Here is a 17,257-nt window from a genome sequence, read left to right on the forward strand (position 1 = left end):
GTGCAATAAAAGTCAAGCTCATGATATGTATCCGATGTGGTCTAGTGGTTAGGATTCCTGGTTTTCACCCAGGCGGCCCGGGTTCGATTCCCGGCATCGGAACACTTGTTTTACTTTTTTTTCTTGTTCTATTAATTTTTCTAGAATAGTAATAGGCTAAAGCAAAAGTTACTAGCTCTATTTGTTACTATACAATATTAAAATTTTTATTTTATTGTGAAGCACTAGAAAACAGTTTACAATATCACGAATTTATATTTGGCATTGACTATGTAGACGTTCAAACCGTTAGAGTCATTTTTTTTGCCGTTGTTTGCTTGTTTTGTGTTGTTTTTATGCCGTTCTATAATTATATATATTGATCCTAAATTACTTTATTTCTGTTGGACGCAAAACTAGAGATGTTGTGTTATCTATGACGATTGAGTATGAAATAGCGCGTATGTTATGAATAAGCAAAATGTATCAACGCCTGAATCCCAGGCTATAGCTAGTAACCAACTGGACATTTAATAATCAACGTAGCTGCTTGAATTTATCAAAACATAAATGAATAAAAGACAAAGGAAAGAAATAATAATTACATCACACAGGATTCCTGGGAATATTTGCATGCCTTCTTGGTGACGAATCATTATCAAAGAGATCGACAACCCAGGCAGTGTTTAAAATTCAATGTAAACTTTAGTAGACAAAAAGATAGATAAATAAAATGTTTTCTTAGTGAATTTAGTCCAGGAATGTTTTAACATGAACGCTAAAAATACATAGGCCTACCCTCATTCTATTTAATTAAAGCTATCTTTGTCTAGTACATCATAGTAAAGTGGCGCGATAGCTCAGTTGGTTAGACCACGGACTTTCACTCCTAAGGATTCCGGGTTCGAACCTGGGTAACACCCCTGGTGTTTTTTCAGAAACACTATCAGGGCTTCCCACCAACCTAGAGGTATACTGGTACGAAACCCAGGTAATCATCGCATGCATATACTGGGCATGTGAAAGAACCAAGATATCTATTCAATAAGAGCTAGGGACTGGTTCCCGGATTCCCTTGTATCTCATAGCTGTCATTAGTGTCTGCTGAGGTGAGGACTCTACTGGAAATAAGTGCTTGCACTTTCGTAGGCTATCCTTAAACCAATCAAAAGTTGTCTACATTTAACATATTTTTCATCAGTATTTCAAATATTGAGAAAAAAAACAATAGAAATATACCATTCAGATATTCCTTTGTGGAAAAAAGAATGTTGAGTTCTAAAGTGATTTAGTTGGAACATTCACGTGACGAATACTAATAAATTGAGCCGCGTTATGACAAAACCAATGTAATGCGTTTGCGACCAGCATAGATCCAGACCAGCCTGCGCGATCAGGATCCATGCTGTTCGCTATAAGTTTCTCCACTTGTAATAGGTTTTGTAAGCGAACAGCATGGATCTTGATCAGATTGCGCGGAAGCGCAGGCTGGTCAGGATCCATGCTGGTCGCAAACCTATTACGTTGGTTTTGTCGTGACGCGGCTCAATTTATTGTTCGAGACCAATCTTCTATATATTTATATGTAATATCAGATCATGTATCATGTACCAACAACATTCATACTTTTGTGGTTTGTTTTCACGTATGATAATAAATACGATCATGAGATATAAATCTTTGATAAGAAAAAGTGGGAAAAAAGATATTTCCCTCTTCTGATTAATAGCTGTTTTGGAAGTTCCTATTTATGCATTTTATTATAGTTTGGAGGGCTTTCTTTTGTTAAATGTCAAAACTGGTTAGACTAAAAGTGCTAATATTCATGTCCTCAAGGGACTCCTATGAGGTTTTTGACAAGATCTAAGGGACCGAAAATATTTTTTTCGGAAAGGTATATTTAGCTGATATATAGGCGTTCCTAGGCAAGTTTTAGTGTCACGTTGTTCACGTTGTTTTGCTCCGAAAACGACATTACTGCAATACATGCACCGATAAAGAGACATGGTTGTAGCATTAACCATGCTATCATGATGATGATGATGATGATGATGATGATGATGATGATGATGATGATGATGATGATGATTACAAATTCAGTACAAGTACAAAACATAAACACAATAATCTCTTTAAAAATACATGGATAATGAGACGTACTAATTTTGGATATGGACAAATTACACAGATCACTGGCGACATGTGCAGATCAAATAAATGTCATTTGGGCTTTCTATAAATCTGTTTATCATGTACAAATAGAAAAAAAATCACTTTACATTTAGACACCGCGTTATCTCCTTCTGGAATTTCATGAATTGTAAATCAGAATCTACTAAATTATATCAAACAACTAGAATTATCATGTATCAACATATTTGCTAAACTACCAAATTCTTTAAAAAAAAAACGTTTGTTTAGTAATTTATTCAAAGGACACTGATACGATTAATTTTGATGATGAAATAACCGTTATTACTCTAGATATGAATATAACTGAAAGTTCACTTACCCTTTCCCAGTATTGTAAGGAGAGTTGATATTCAAGAAAACTTGATAGGAGCAAAATAATTTAAACGAAATCTTAAATATCAAATGCTAGATTTTCTTACTTGATTTATCACTTTGTATTAAACATTATTATTGCATAAAAAACAACGATCACTTTCATTTAAAACAATACGATAAGTGACTTCACACAAATTTTATTGAATTATCATTTTATGTTTTATTCAGTCTGTTACATTACGTTGTAAAGCAACAAAAGGAGTCATGAAAACCTGTCAACTTAAACTGGCATGGTGTGCCATCTTTGTGCTTATGAACTTACATGCTTGCATGGGGTGCTCGTGTTCTTGGATGCCGCTAGCACGGAGATACTGTACCAGTGATTTTGTCATCAAGGCCAAGATTCTTACTGAGACAGTGCCACCATTGCCGACTACAACTGAATCATTGTTTCCTATCTACACTGGACATGTGGAATATATATATAAAATTGAAATTGAGGAAGTCTACAGGTAAGTGCAAAATATCTCTTAAACCGTACAATAAGTTCTAACAATGACTAGTTTACACATGGATTATTTGAGCCGCGTCATGACAAAACCAACATAATGGGTTTGCAACCAGCATGGATCCAGACCAGCCTGCTCATCCGCGCAGTCTGATCAGGATCCATGCTGTTTGCTGTCAGTTTCTCTACTTGTTAAGGGTTTGTAAGCGAACAGCATGGATTCTGACCAGAATGCGCGGATGCGCAGGCTGGTCTGGATCCATGCTGGTCGCAAACGCACGTTGTTGGTTTTGTCGTTACGCGGCTCATTAATCATTTAATTTTACACGATAATTACTGTAGTGTCTCCTTTAATATTATAATATATCTTATATATGGTGGCATATTTCTGCCAACAGTTAACCATATAATTATATAGGACATGCAAAGTCCATGTTAGTTTTTACACATTAAAACGTCACACCAACACAGTAAGGTCATAAAGCGACTTACAAGTTTTACTGATGGAGGAAGATTTGTGGCGAACCTGATTAGAACTACCGAAGTTCCGTAACCTAACGCGATCACATGAAAGAATCGTAAAGCCCTGGCGGGATTCGAACCCACAGCGTTCAGGGGCAAGTAGATGGACACTAGTCTAGTCATAAATTTGCAAAAGTGCGCAAAGCAGTATACTTAAAAGATGAGTACTTTATGCAGCTAACATGAAGTGTAGTTGCATACTATACTGGGTGGTTTTACTGGTTTTTACAATTTAATTGAAGACAAAAATGACATTTATAAAGTGAATTGGTCTATGATGGAAACTAATTTTTTTTTAGCAAAACCATAAATATTTGTTGATAGTATTAATATCACGTGTGATAAAAAACACCAAAGAATGTTGATAATAAAATGTTTTCGAACAAAACATTTTATATTTAGTATAAATGTCATATTAAATCATGTTATACTTGATAAACTTGAAGAAATATTTTTGTAAGAATATTTAAATGATTCGTACCTATTGTTTTTATCAATATTTAATATTCTCGATCCTTTTCGTCAAACTCCGGATAATTAATAAAAGCCGAGATGTTCCGAACCATGCATACGCTTCTTCAAAATTATGTTATATCGTATAAGGTAATGTACTTTACAGATTGATGAAAAATTGCATTACCAATTTAAGCCGACTAACAACATTTCGTAAAATAACACAATTTTCAAATTTACAATACATATGTATATATATATTCCTTTTAAAAAGGTCAACGCCAAGTTACGAAAATGCTCGGAAAATAATAACACAAGTAGGATTCGAGACCTGTGTACCCGGCCTGACACCCGGTGATACGTACTTCTTGATCGGCTTTGTCACCTCATGGCAGTCTGAACCCACCCTTGCTATAGGTCTCTGTGAAGGAGCATTTAATTTGAACATTGATTGGGCAAATGAAATTGCTAAAGATTTGATAAGCAATCCACCAGTATGCCGGGAACCAGAATATTACGCTACGGACGAGTACGCACAGGTGGTCGTTTTGACATTAATTCAACATATATAAATCTTGTATCATGCTCATTCCATTATATCTGCCTGCGTGAATCTATGAATTTTACGGTTCACAGCCCGTGCCAGCTTTCTTAGTATGCCTATATTCCACCAGAGAAAATAGTTTGATAATATAGATAGTAAGATAAAGATCTTTTTAAGACAATCTGGCTGCATCTGAGGTAACTGTCCAGTAAGCTTTAAAAAACGTATACCACTTCATAGTGCCCGTTCATACATTCATAAATAATACGTACAAGGTGGTCCATCTGATCAAACTCATACGACTAAGATGGCGCATTTCTTATTATACGTGATAGACGCGTTTACCACAACTTTCCCGCGCAACGTCAAAATATCATACTTCTGACCGAGACACGTACCGCATCATTCTGTCATAAAAATAGATGTCAAGTCTGCATACGACCAGAAAACAGATGGTCATTTGCCTAAAACAAGATAAAATCATAGAATTTTTCATTCCATCGAATGTGTCATTTATTTTGAAGCTTAAATTATTACTCTTTACTACATGTATATGCAAAATGCTTCACCAAGTGAAAACAGTTGGGGCATACTGTGAAAAATATTGCTTTGATTGCGAAATATAACGACTTTCTAGTCCGTTAGTTCATATGACTGATCGAAATGTAATATAAAATGTACATTATTGTCGTTTGAACGAGTTACACCATTTAAAAACCTGTTTTTGTATATTTGATATGATTTTCATGTTTCCACGTGTGTATTTAGGCACCGTACAACTTGAACAATAGTAAGATGTGAACACCGCATCATTCGTCCTTAAATCACCGCACATTTTTTCTGTTTTTTTTTCCAGTTACTTCGATCGACGAGAGATATATACATGTGGGGTTTATGCATTTGAAGAAATTCGAAAATTATGTAAAAAAAAATCAACTTACTAGTCTTCCGAGTCTGCAATTTTCATGTAACTTTGTTGTGATTAGTCCTTTCGAGCACATTGTTTCCAGGTTTTGAGACCATCGCACTTATCTAATTGGTATTTTGGACATTCGACCTTCAAGTCTTTCATAAAATAACATTTTATTAATAAAAGAGAAAGTGAACAGTTTCATAAAACATGATAGAATATCTGTAAGTCTACAGTTACTTGTAAAGTATAGTGCAAAAGAAAACAATGCCAGTAATTATCAGTCTTTCGGAAATAAAACTAGTTTTGGAATTCAGTTTTGTGCGGTGCTCCAATATTCATGTCAGTAGGACTTTTTCCAACACATATTCCCAAAAATTTACGAAAGAAATACACCCTTTTGTATGGAACCTTAATTTATGCTTATAGAAATACAGGTTTACGGTCTCGTCAGCCAAAACAAATCGTGCACAGGTTTTTGTGACAAGTACGAGTCATGTTGAAGTCGAGATGACTTTTTGTAAACACTATTTCTTCGAAATATGTGACGTTTTTCGCATTGTTTTGTGCTAGATTAACGATGATTTCTTTTTCAAAATTTCGATAGAATAATTAAAAAAGTTGGAATAAGTTTGAAATGTCTAGCTGTAAGATATTTTATTAGCTATTTCGTACATTTCGATTAGTCCGCCATTATACTATTTTGTCCAGAAAGATACGGTGTCTCGGGCTGAAGTATGATATTTTGACGTTGCGCAGAAAAGTTGTGGTAAACGCCTTGCCACAGTGTATTATTTTTAATCCTGTTTCAGTAATTGCCATTGTTTTTAATCCTGTTTCAGTAATTGCCATTGTTTTAATCATGTTTCAGTAATTGCCATTGTTTTTAATCCTGTTTCAGTAATTGCCATTATTTTTAATCATGTGTCAGTAATTACCATTGCTTTTAATCCTGTTCCAGTAATTGCCATTGTTTTTAATCCTGTGTCAGTAATTACCATTGTTTTTAATCCTGTTTCAGTAATTACCATTGTTTTTAATCCTGTTTCAGTAATTGCCATTATTTTTAATCCTGTTTCAGTAATTGCCATTATTTTTAATCCTGTTTCAGTAATTGCCATTATTTTTAATCCTGTTTCAGTAATTGACATTGTTTTTAATCCTGTGCCAGTAATTACCATTGTTTTTAATCCTGTGTCAGTAATTGTCATTGTTTTAATTTCAGAGAAATAACTTCGGAAAGAAAAGGTCTTCAGAACCGAACTTATGGAGAAAAATACTCTCTCATAGATAGTTTTACACGGAGACATTTTTTAATTCCAGATATTTTAGTGTTGATGCCGGCAGATAGAAAATTAATGAAATAAATGATATAACCAAAATTTATTTTGTTGTCTAACGGCTTTAAAGAACACTTACAAGTCCCCTTTTACGAATATTGTCAAAATGGCGGCTCCCTGATACTTATTATTGCCCCTAACTATTTATGGTGTGTTAATTTCTCTTAGGCCAATGCTAGTTATTCTTACTGTTAATTCAAGTGTACCATGTGACTAAAAATCTGTACTGTTTCATAGGTAACAATACTTTTTCATAGTAAAAATCTGAAGTATTTGTTCGGGTAATAAATAAATAACACACATTTTTGTGAGGAACAGCAAAATATCATCTCTCTAAAAATTTCTCGGCTAACGGCTGGGATAAAAGTATTTTCTCCTCGGTATGATTATTTTACTGTAATGATATTTATATACTCTCTCCTAACAAATAATGACTTACAACTTGAATTCCTCTGTTATTCTGTTGATTTCGACAGAAAAAAACTTACATGGTACCTATTTACAAGATAATATTTATATAAAATCTTTTATATGAAAGACATCTTTTGTTGGCAGTCCATTTCACTGGTTCTTATAAGCTTGATATATTTTCATTTTTTGGTTTTAACTTTATAATACTAGTATATAATTAGTTATAAAAATTTCTGACAGGTTATATGGCCCCTAAATAAACGGTTGTTTTTAAATAGAACCCGATCCGCTAGGCGAGGGTTATATTGCAAACAACCGTTTATATACGGCCATATAACCTGTCAGAAATATTTATAACGAATTTATAATACAGCAAGCATCATTTTTTAAAGAAAAAAGTAAAGTTTCTTCATAAATCGACAGCAGTCGTGTATATTTAACAAATAAAACATGGCCTTGAGGGCAATATGCAAGTTTACGGACTGGTTGGTCAGACTGAGGAAGCTACATGTATATGCGCTGAGGGCCATTATACCTTCCGAGGTCTGACCAACCAGTCCGTTAACTTGCAATGCCATGTTTTATTTGTTATATTATACCGAATATAAATCATTTCATTCCTTTTGTACATGTTGCTGTCCTTTTTACTATAATTTGCTTTCAAATAATAATTTTATCTGTTCAGTGTGTAGAATATCTAGGCGTATTTTTTTTTATCATTTTCAAGAGATGCAGCAAAAAATCAGGCTCTTCTTTTAGTTTTCCATTTTTGTTAATCAAATCAAATGTTAATGTTACTGGGCAAAAAACCCGGACTTTAAGAATTTCACAAACTGCATAAATAAAATTTATAATTACATTAAAGACAAAACATGACTTTTGATCAACATGTAATAAATTTATGTGAAACATAACAATAAATTTAGTAAAATGAATCATTGAACAACAAAATAAAATATTATAACCCATTTGCATACACTTCTATATTTAATATGACGTCATCCAGTCCTTATAAGAATTATGGACCGCCCCCGGTCTGTATGCGGTTTATGGACCGGATGACGTCATATTAAATATAGAAGGGCGTATGCAAATGAGGTATAATATAAAACTTTATAATACTGCACGTTTGTAACGTCGCTTTTCATTGGATAATCAGGGTTATAATATACAACCGTTTATATAGGACCATACAACCAGTCAGAAAAATTTATAACTAATTAGATAAACGTCACGATTATCCAATGAAAAACGACGTTACAAACGTGCAGTATAAGAGTTCATGCGCAAACATAGCATAGAGTGAATTGCAAAGATTTCTAGAACATTCTATGTTCCATACAAGAATGATTTTCTTTTAAAGTTCAATATGAATAATAGTTAGGCAGACATGGTTCTTAAAAAAAAATAATGTAAAAACATTAATTTGATTTCGTATGTTCCTATCGTCTAAATGTAAAATATCAATCAATGTTCATTGTGAGTAGAATACAACGTTTCAACAAAAGAATTTCGATGTATAAAATTGTCTGTATGCAAACTTGCAAATATGTCAGAATATCTAGAAATTCTAAATGTCAAAGATAAATATTATTTTTTTTATAAAATAAATTACTCCTAACCTTAGGCATGTAATATTTTTTACATGATATTTAATATAAGTTGAGCATGAAACCTCTTTCAAAAGGTTAGCTTAAATTATGTTGTCTGCCGTGAATGCTGTCTATATACAAACTCCCAATTATGGTACATGTACACATTTTGTGCACTGCTGCATGCACACAAAAAACGTACACACAGAATTATGATAGCCCGATAACACTGAGTAAAACTTCAAAATGAACAATTGTTTCATGATATTTTCATCGAAAATATCCATCTATTTCTTCAATTTTAGAGGAATTTCGGTGCAGACAAGTGTGCAATAATGATACAAGTTCGGGTCGGGCTATATCGCAAGCGCTGAAGTCCGAAATCGTTTAATATCTTGAATGGAATTGCCCATCTTTCTATCCGGACAAGACCTTTTTATAATTTTAGGAAAAATTCAAGGTGTGTTGACTGAAAAGCGGACAGTGCAGACATATACTGTATACCGGTTGGTGTAACTTTGCCTTGGTCGTATGGGTGGAAACAGTTGTCCCCAGCAGACTAAGGGTTAAACTACAACTGATATTATATCCGATAATAACACAGAATGTATTATAATTACGTAAAGTCTTGCTCGGATATAAACCCCAAAATCTTTTCTGCGTTAAAAAAAATTAAATCCTTAATCTTTTTTTTTTATATCTAGAATCAAACTTTAAACAATGCGATAATACAATGTTTAATATAATGTACAGGAATTGTGTAAAGGAAACACAGAATTCTGAACACCTATGGCCGAAACAAGAACTAAACAGTATATTTCATAGTAGATCAAATTAAGATATGTGAATTAACGTATATCGAATATCAAAAACAATAATATAAAATATTCGCTATATATTAATAGATAACGACGGAATAGAAGTCGCCTAAAAATGGTTGCCGGACAGTCATTTTCACCAATGATCTTTTAAAGTATTTCTTTTCCCCTTTTTAGTTGGGACGAAGTCCAACTAGCGCACTTGCAAACCAAAAACTTTGAACTGGTAAACGATAGAGCTTCCTCTTTAGGACGTATACGGTAAATCGCTCTATTGCTACTTCCGAGCTAGTGCATGTCGCTAAAATCAGGTGTCAACAAAGGTTTTGGGTTTTCATTTTTTGTATATGTCGTAAACTCTACACCAAATATCGAAATTCGGAGAATGTTAAACCATGTATATTTTATTATATTTTCCAGAAAACGTAAAGTTGTTATAATTGTATTTGAAATGTAGTTGTGGTGGCGTTTCCCAGTAAAGGAATGACAACCCTTTACCTTTGTTGACACCTGATTTTAGTGACATGTACTAGCTCGGAAGTATCGTTTACCAGGCGTGATATACGAAAGTGTAAGAGTAAGCCGACATAGAATTCCCATAGTGTCATGAAAATTCTAAAATTGACATTTTTAGTATAGTCAGCTTATAGGCAGAATAGTTTCTGAAATATGGAATGCCTTGCATTTATTCTAATGGCGCACATATTACGTATTTAACTGACGACATTTACAGATACGCTAAATAAAACTGCAATTATTTTCAATTTATCATTGTTTTTTTGTTAAGGTACACTGTATATATTTAGAAATAACTAAATTCATTTCCTGCTGGAAGCGATTAATAAAAATAATCAGTTACGAACAATTAAGACCTTCTAATATTATATAAAACAACAACTACAACAACAACAGCACAAATCTTTACATTATGTAAAGGGCATTGGTACATTAACTTTAATGACTTCATTATCGCTATTGCACTATCAATCCTCATTTGAAATATAATAATATGCTGAATTTTCTCTCAGTCCCCGAACATTGTTTTTCCAGCACTGTATAACGGTTAAACATTTTGTGTCATAAAAACGGCGTTAAAAGACAGCAATAAAGGTGAGGGTAAACTTTTAACCTAGATTTAATAAACATTTAAATTTAACAATATCTTTTACAAATTCACTGTCATATTGATAAAGATCATTTTGAATTAATCTAAATATACAAGAAAAGAAGGAAAAAAACTTCCGACATTAAGAATTTGATAATTTTTGATTGTGTTTTTGCTAGGAGAGTCGTCAACAACATACAGTCATGCAAAGCCAACATCTAAAACTCGCTTTCTTCACTTTATTCGTGGTTCTGAACGTGAATTTTTGCACGGGATGCTCATGTTCCTGGATGCCTTTGGAAAGTTTATACTGTACAAGTAATTTCGTCATCAAGGCTAAAGTTCTTACCGAATTAGAACCTCCATGGCAAAACCAGGGAGTGCCAGAAGGCGTTTCTACCACAACAGAATCGTGGCTGTCCAAATACAACAAATATTTGGAATATACATATGAAATTGAAATTGAAGATGTGTACAAGTAAGTACCAAGTTTTTTTTATTGAATTAATTAAAAATAATATAATCTGCATATCCATTTTGAACTGTTTATACACCTGCTGTTTCGTGCTTTAAAGCTTTTCTTTAAAAAAGTAAAGCGTATAATTTGGTTGTTTCGTTAATTATTTGCTTTTCATACAGAGATTCTTTTCGTACACAATTGTGATATTATTTGACTGTTTTGTTTTGATTTTGAATTTACCAGGGCCGTCATTAGGTCAGCCAAACTGCAGTCAGCCATTTTACATGATGCCCTGAATTACGTTTAATATGGAAAAAAACAACATCAAAAACGTGCCTTAACGGCGCGTGCTGACGTCAATCTCATCCGTTAACGAAAATCTTTTAACCTACATGTTTATGTATAGCTGCATGCTCAGTTTTATGCAAGAATATTAATTGTGTAACTTGATTGAATGAAAAATATCTGTTATATCTTTGTTAAGATAATCTGTTATACCCATGACCATTTCAGTCACGGATTTAACAATGTTGTATAATAATGATACATTTATGCTATTGTCAATGATTATTATAATTATCAATTTAAGCCAATCATTCAGTGATTTATGTTAAACTTTACCAAAAATATATACATTGTAAGGTCAACACCTATATATGAAGATGCGGTGAAAGTTATAACAATTAATGGAATCGGGGGATGTCTTCGGAGACTTCACCCTGGTAACACATACTTCTTGATGGGCTACGTCACCTCACCCACCCTTTCCATTAGCCATTGTGACGTTGCATATAATTTGGAATATGATTGGGCAGAAGAAACAGCTGAAGGACTGATAAGCGAGCCACCAGTATGCGGGGAACCAGAATATTATACTTTGGATGAGTACTTAAAGGTGATTGTATTGACCTTACCTATGAATATTCATATCGTTACTAGTTCACTTTAATCACCTTTTACACATAATTACATACATGTAGCCATAATGCAGCATGCCTCCAGATTCATGCTTGAGATCATGAAAATTTTGAAAACGTATTAAAAAATAGAATATTGTAAAGTGAACAAAGAAAGTTATTTACACATATATTACGAAAAAAGTTATTTACACGTATATTACCAAAAAGGGGTCAAAATGTGCAAAAATACTGTAATGCACATGTCCATTATTTTCCCGCCACTCATTTATCTGGAACATTCATTAAACGATAGAACTAGCAACACGTGTTTGTGTAATATATTACGAGTGCACACTCTGTGTACATATTTAATAATAAATTGACCCATTATTCAACAGTCACGCAATAGAAATATGATGATAAATATTACAAAATCAGCCATTAATCGCACACATGTAAAGTATTACTTGAATCTTGAACCTTTTTACATTTTTAAAATTTTAGTACATTTTGCTCAAGTTAGGTTTTTTTTTTTAATATTTTTGCTTTTCTAGAGGCATGCAGCTTTATCTATACTTTACTTCAGTGTTGCTTAGTTCTTATGTTAAAAATATTACATATTTTAATCATATATCTGTTTATAGGATATACAGGGCAAGAAAAAAATATCAAAATGCACAATTTGAGCTAATTAGATGTTATTGATGAATATACATGTATACATTCAGTTATCTTAATTCTCAGTAGCCAACCATAACTTAAACAACCTGTCCTGAAGCCATTGCAAGAAACTCATTAGAGCCTATGTTGTGCTTGTTATAAATAAAATTTACTTGACTTGTCTTGACTTTACCCCATCCACTTGGCTGAAACAATGTACATAGTAATTAGCATTTGGGGACTTCTTTTACTATTCAACCCATATGACCATCACCAAAACAGAATGCAATTACACTTGAAGTATTAATTATTATTATTATTATTATTATTATTATTATTATTATTATTATTATTATTATTTTCAGAATAACAACCTGGAAAAGAAAAATTCTGTCCGATCGAAGTTATGGAGGAAAATATTCTCAAACAAGTAATTTGACAAGAATATTATTATGCTATGATATTCTGCATAAGAAACATACATGTGCATTAATGAAATGGTAAATTCAATAAAAGAAAATAGAATAAATCTTACAAGGACTTTCTTTGTTGTTATTTTTTATACTTGTTTTGATGAATGTTTGATCATGTGCTCTTTTCGGTTATTAATTGGATGGATGCTTACTGGTTTTTATTAGTTTAAACATATTTCTGCAAAAAACATGTAAAATATCATACTTTTAATGATATACAAAGTATACAACAACACACAAGTATCATAGTATTACAAGCTATACAAAAGTAAGAACACAAGCAACATTGGCTCTTCAATTATGCCATTGTGGTAGAAATGAATGAACTTCAATCAATTTAGTTCTTAGTTTATCTGTATCATAGTAATGCCTTGAGTTTACATGCCTAGTAAGGAAATTGTGTTTATGTAACAGATAGTCAAAAGGTCCAATTTTCTCAGGATGAATATGAATAACAAAGTTTCAACTTTTCTGTATTTTAAAGTAACATCATGCCCATCTAAGGGTTTTTTTTAAATAAGTGAACAGGTGAAAATCAAAAATGTTTACATTTATTACTTTAGATTTTATCATTTACTTCGCATGACTGATATATAATTCACGTTACCCATGGAAATTTCTGCAAACATACACCAGAATTTACCTATAACGTTCAATTTTAAAAAGAATGGGACAATTTTTTATTTAAGGCAGATTTATTTTTTTTCATAAACATTTTCCAAGATCAACTATTGGTCAGTTACCATTATAAAAGTCAATCTTTTGAAATATATTCTAGTCAATCAACTCTATCTGACAATGAAAAAATAAGCATAATGTCACTTTAAGTAAATTTATTGGAAAAGTTCCAAGGTCTTTAAAAGTGATCTCAGGAAACAGTTTTTAGGAACGGACAGACAGACGAGCTGACAGACACTATGAGGGTAAATCTTTAAACATCCCTAGTTGTTACCAGAATATAATATTTTTAAAAGAAAAATTCTTAAACTAAAGAGGAGATAACTCTTGAAATAAACATGCTAGACTTATGAACATACATGTTCTGAGTGATGAAGAATTATCGTAAGTTTAAAGCAGATACTATTTATTGTAACAAAGAAAAAAATTGAAGAAAAAAAATGAGCCGCGCCATGACAAAACCAACATAATGGGTTTGCGACCAGCATGGATCCAGACCAGCCTGCGCATCCGCGCAGTCTGATCAGGATTTACAAACCCTATTACAAGTAGAAAAAACTGATAATATTTTTTCCCTGAGACTGAAAATGTGAACAACATATCTTTTTATTCAACCATGTATTCGATGCTTAAAGTTCACAATTTATTGCCTTTTTTATTGTGAGCGGATAAATGTCAAAGATAAACGCTGCAATTACATGTATATTCTAAAACGAAATAGATTTATCTCAATCATTACTTATCTCTTGTGGTTTACGTCTATAATTATATACAGTATATATAATTTATGTGAGTAACACAGGTAATTGTCTAGACCTACTGTCATCATACTATTTCAAAAATGTTAGATCGTTTGTGAATATATTAAAAGAATATAACACTGAAACTTCAAAAGCAGCCTGGTATAGAGCGTTATTATGATACAAATTGGTGCAAAATCAACACACGAAAGCCTAACAACAAAATAACAACAAAAACAACATCAAAAGCAATACTGAAATAACATCAAATATGTTTTGAACTTCTGAAAATGTACTTGTAAGCTTGAATTGAATGTTCTTATCTAACATACTAATGCCCACTTAATTTCAGCAATTTTGTTGGGTGTAGGCGCTAGCTAAAATGACCTAATGTTTTCTGAAACATGCATTAGATGTTAGTTGCATTGCATTTAAAGCACCACGCCTCCAGACCCATGCTAATTTTCATGAAAATTTTGAAAATGTGCTTTAAAGTATCATTTAGTGAAATAACCAAAAGGAAGCAATTTACACATTATCAAAGGCAGTTACAACCCACGTACATAACAAAAAAGAGGATACAGTATGCAAAAATTGCCCTTACTGCGTTTGTAACGCAGAAGAAATATATAGTTATAAATACTGAAAAATCAATTATTAATCGCACATAAAATGTAAATTATTACAAGAATCTTGAATATTTTTACTTTTCCTGAAATTTCAGTGCATTTTTCTCAAATTTGATTTTATTGAAATATTTTCGTACATGCACTTTTAAATGCTTTAATAAAAATAGAACTGATTTGAGATTAATACACAAAGCTGGCAAACATGTTTTCTTTTTCCCCTTTTTATGTCAGGCGCGAATCCAGGGAATATTAAGGTGAAATATTTGACTTGCGGATTTTTGCAAGTTTTTTTTGTGCGTGATTTTCTCTAAAAATATGTTGATAGTCAAATCCTTGAGGGGTTCCAGAGCCCCTTCTTGATCCTCGCAAGCACTTTATAGTTAGGGGTTACATTTATAAAACATATTTTTACTCATTCTGACTAATGTTAATATTCTATTCTTATTTATTTCCCCCACCTTAAAGAATATAATCATAAACCTTTACAGTAGGGTTTGCACCACGTCATATTCCAATCGTAATCATACTTGGATCTAATCTTTTCATATTAGCCTTGTTTACTTTTCCAGAATCCAAAAAAAAAAAAAAACATATGGTTAGCCATATTGTATGCATATTACTAGTATACCCCTTAGAGCTTTTTTAATATTTAGAGTCCAAAACATCTATATTAAGTGAATTGGTCTAAAATAGAATGTCTTTAAAACTTTAAACTCGTTGAATAAAATAATATTATGCTCACCAGAGGCTCGCATAATATGATTTTATTCAACTCGTGCAATAAATTCAGTATTGAACTTACACTCATTCAATATCCTCTATATAGCATATAATATTGTGTTCATATAAATGTTCATACTAAATGTCTAAGAACTCTATCTGCATTTTTTTCAAACAAAATATAATACAATACAATACAATACAATACAATACAATATAATATAATATCCATGAAATATGGTGTATTATCAGTCAAATATATTTCTTTAAAATATGTGGCATTTTATCATGTTTCGTGAAAATATATTCCATATTTCACGAAAAACGAAAAAATATCCCCTTCATACAATACAATACGATACGATACGATACGATACGATACGATACGATACAATACAATACAATACAATACAATATTTAAATGTGACCCTTTACATTAAGGATAATGTTCAATTCATGTTAGAGTATATTAAAACATTAGGATGTAGATACTCGTACATGGCAAATTGTACAAAAATAATCGAAAAATATTTGCAACGTATTTCTGACATTTAGAATAATTTGATATCAAAATTTATAATAATTGTTATAGGGGACATTACAAAACAGCCGCGTTTAGGATATTTGGAATTATTATTATTGACATCCTTATTTGATGGATAAGTTTGACATTATAAGTTATATAACTAGAACACATCTTTCCATTGATTGTATATTGACAGTCGAGCATTTTAAAGTTTCTCAAGTGTAAAAACTTTTGGTTTACTTTCATACATTTTAATTGGCACAATGATACATGTATATGGTTCGTAAAGTGACATTTTTATCTATCTAGTGTTATTCCTCTTTATTTCACACCTTTATAATGTTATCAATGAACTTTCAGCATTTTCACCATGATTGTAATCTCCTTATATGAATAATTTTTGGATCCAATCCGATCAATTTAGACTCTTTTCATTTTCCGAGAGAATATTAAAAAAATCCATATCAAACCACTTTTATACTTCGTCTAGACCGGATCCAAAACATCCTTATCAAATCACTTTTATACTTCGTCTAGACCGGATCCAAAACATCCATATCAAACCACTTTTATACTTCGTCTAGACCGGATCCAAAACATCCATATCAAATCACTTTTATACTTCGTCTAGACCGGATCCAAAACATCCATATCAAACCACTTTTATACTTCGTCTAGACCGGATCCAAAACATCCATATCAAATCACCGTTGTTTTCCGTCTGGTCTAGTTTTTATTTTTTAAGCCTAAAGGTTCATATTTAAACTTACATATAAAACAAA

The 17,257-nt window shown here is 32.1% G+C and overlaps 2 protein-coding genes and 1 non-coding gene across 3 annotated transcripts; all 3 read left to right on the top strand.

Annotated features, from left to right (window-relative positions):
• Positions 1-30: 30 nt before the first annotated feature.
• Trnae-uuc (transfer RNA glutamic acid (anticodon UUC)) lies at positions 31-102 on the top strand. Its single transcript has one exon. It is a non-coding gene; the product is annotated as a tRNA-Glu (tRNA).
• A 2,371-nt stretch (positions 103-2,473) lies between these two features.
• LOC132723582 (uncharacterized) lies at positions 2,474-6,806 on the top strand. The gene is made up of 4 exons (XM_060708337.1): positions 2,474-2,545; positions 2,714-2,999; positions 4,245-4,509; positions 6,650-6,806. Exons 2-4 carry the CDS (start codon positions 2,752-2,754, stop codon positions 6,716-6,718), a joined length of 582 nt encoding a protein of 193 aa, XP_060564320.1. The 5' UTR covers positions 2,474-2,545; positions 2,714-2,751; the 3' UTR covers positions 6,719-6,806.
• Positions 6,807-10,533: 3,727 nt separating this feature from the next.
• LOC132723583 (uncharacterized) lies at positions 10,534-13,249 on the top strand. The gene is made up of 4 exons (XM_060708338.1): positions 10,534-10,695; positions 10,870-11,168; positions 11,793-12,045; positions 13,075-13,249. The coding sequence occupies exons 2-4, from the start codon at positions 10,894-10,896 to the stop codon at positions 13,141-13,143; spliced, it is 597 nt and encodes a 198-aa protein (XP_060564321.1). The 5' UTR covers positions 10,534-10,695; positions 10,870-10,893; the 3' UTR covers positions 13,144-13,249.
• Positions 13,250-17,257: the final 4,008 nt, after the last annotated feature.

Source organism: Ruditapes philippinarum, unplaced genomic scaffold (assembly GCF_026571515.1).
Source record: "Ruditapes philippinarum isolate M1 unplaced genomic scaffold, ASM2657151v2 ctg6497_1_1_1_1, whole genome shotgun sequence".
In the NCBI taxonomy this organism is placed as follows: Eukaryota; Metazoa; Mollusca; class Bivalvia; order Venerida; family Veneridae; genus Ruditapes; species Ruditapes philippinarum.

What these genes read in the sequence shown, in the direction of transcription:
- LOC132723583 (XM_060708338.1), top strand. Translation starts at nt 10,894, where the DNA reads ATGCAAAGCCAACATCTAAAACTCGCTTTCTTCACTTTATTCGTGGTT. An exon ending in GAAATTGAAGATGTGTACAA is followed by an intron (nt 11,169 to 11,792) that starts GTAAGTACCAAG and finishes ATACATTGTAAG; the next exon opens with GTCAACACCTATATATGAAG. An exon ending in CTTTGGATGAGTACTTAAAG is followed by an intron (nt 12,046 to 13,074) that starts GTGATTGTATTG and finishes TATTATTTTCAG; the next exon opens with AATAACAACCTGGAAAAGAA.
- LOC132723582 (XM_060708337.1), top strand. Translation starts at nt 2,752, where the DNA reads ATGAAAACCTGTCAACTTAAACTGGCATGGTGTGCCATCTTTGTGCTT. An exon ending in GAAATTGAGGAAGTCTACAG is followed by an intron (nt 3,000 to 4,244) that starts GTAAGTGCAAAA and finishes CCTTTTAAAAAG; the next exon opens with GTCAACGCCAAGTTACGAAA. An exon ending in CTACGGACGAGTACGCACAG is followed by an intron (nt 4,510 to 6,649) that starts GTGGTCGTTTTG and finishes TTTTAATTTCAG; the next exon opens with AGAAATAACTTCGGAAAGAA.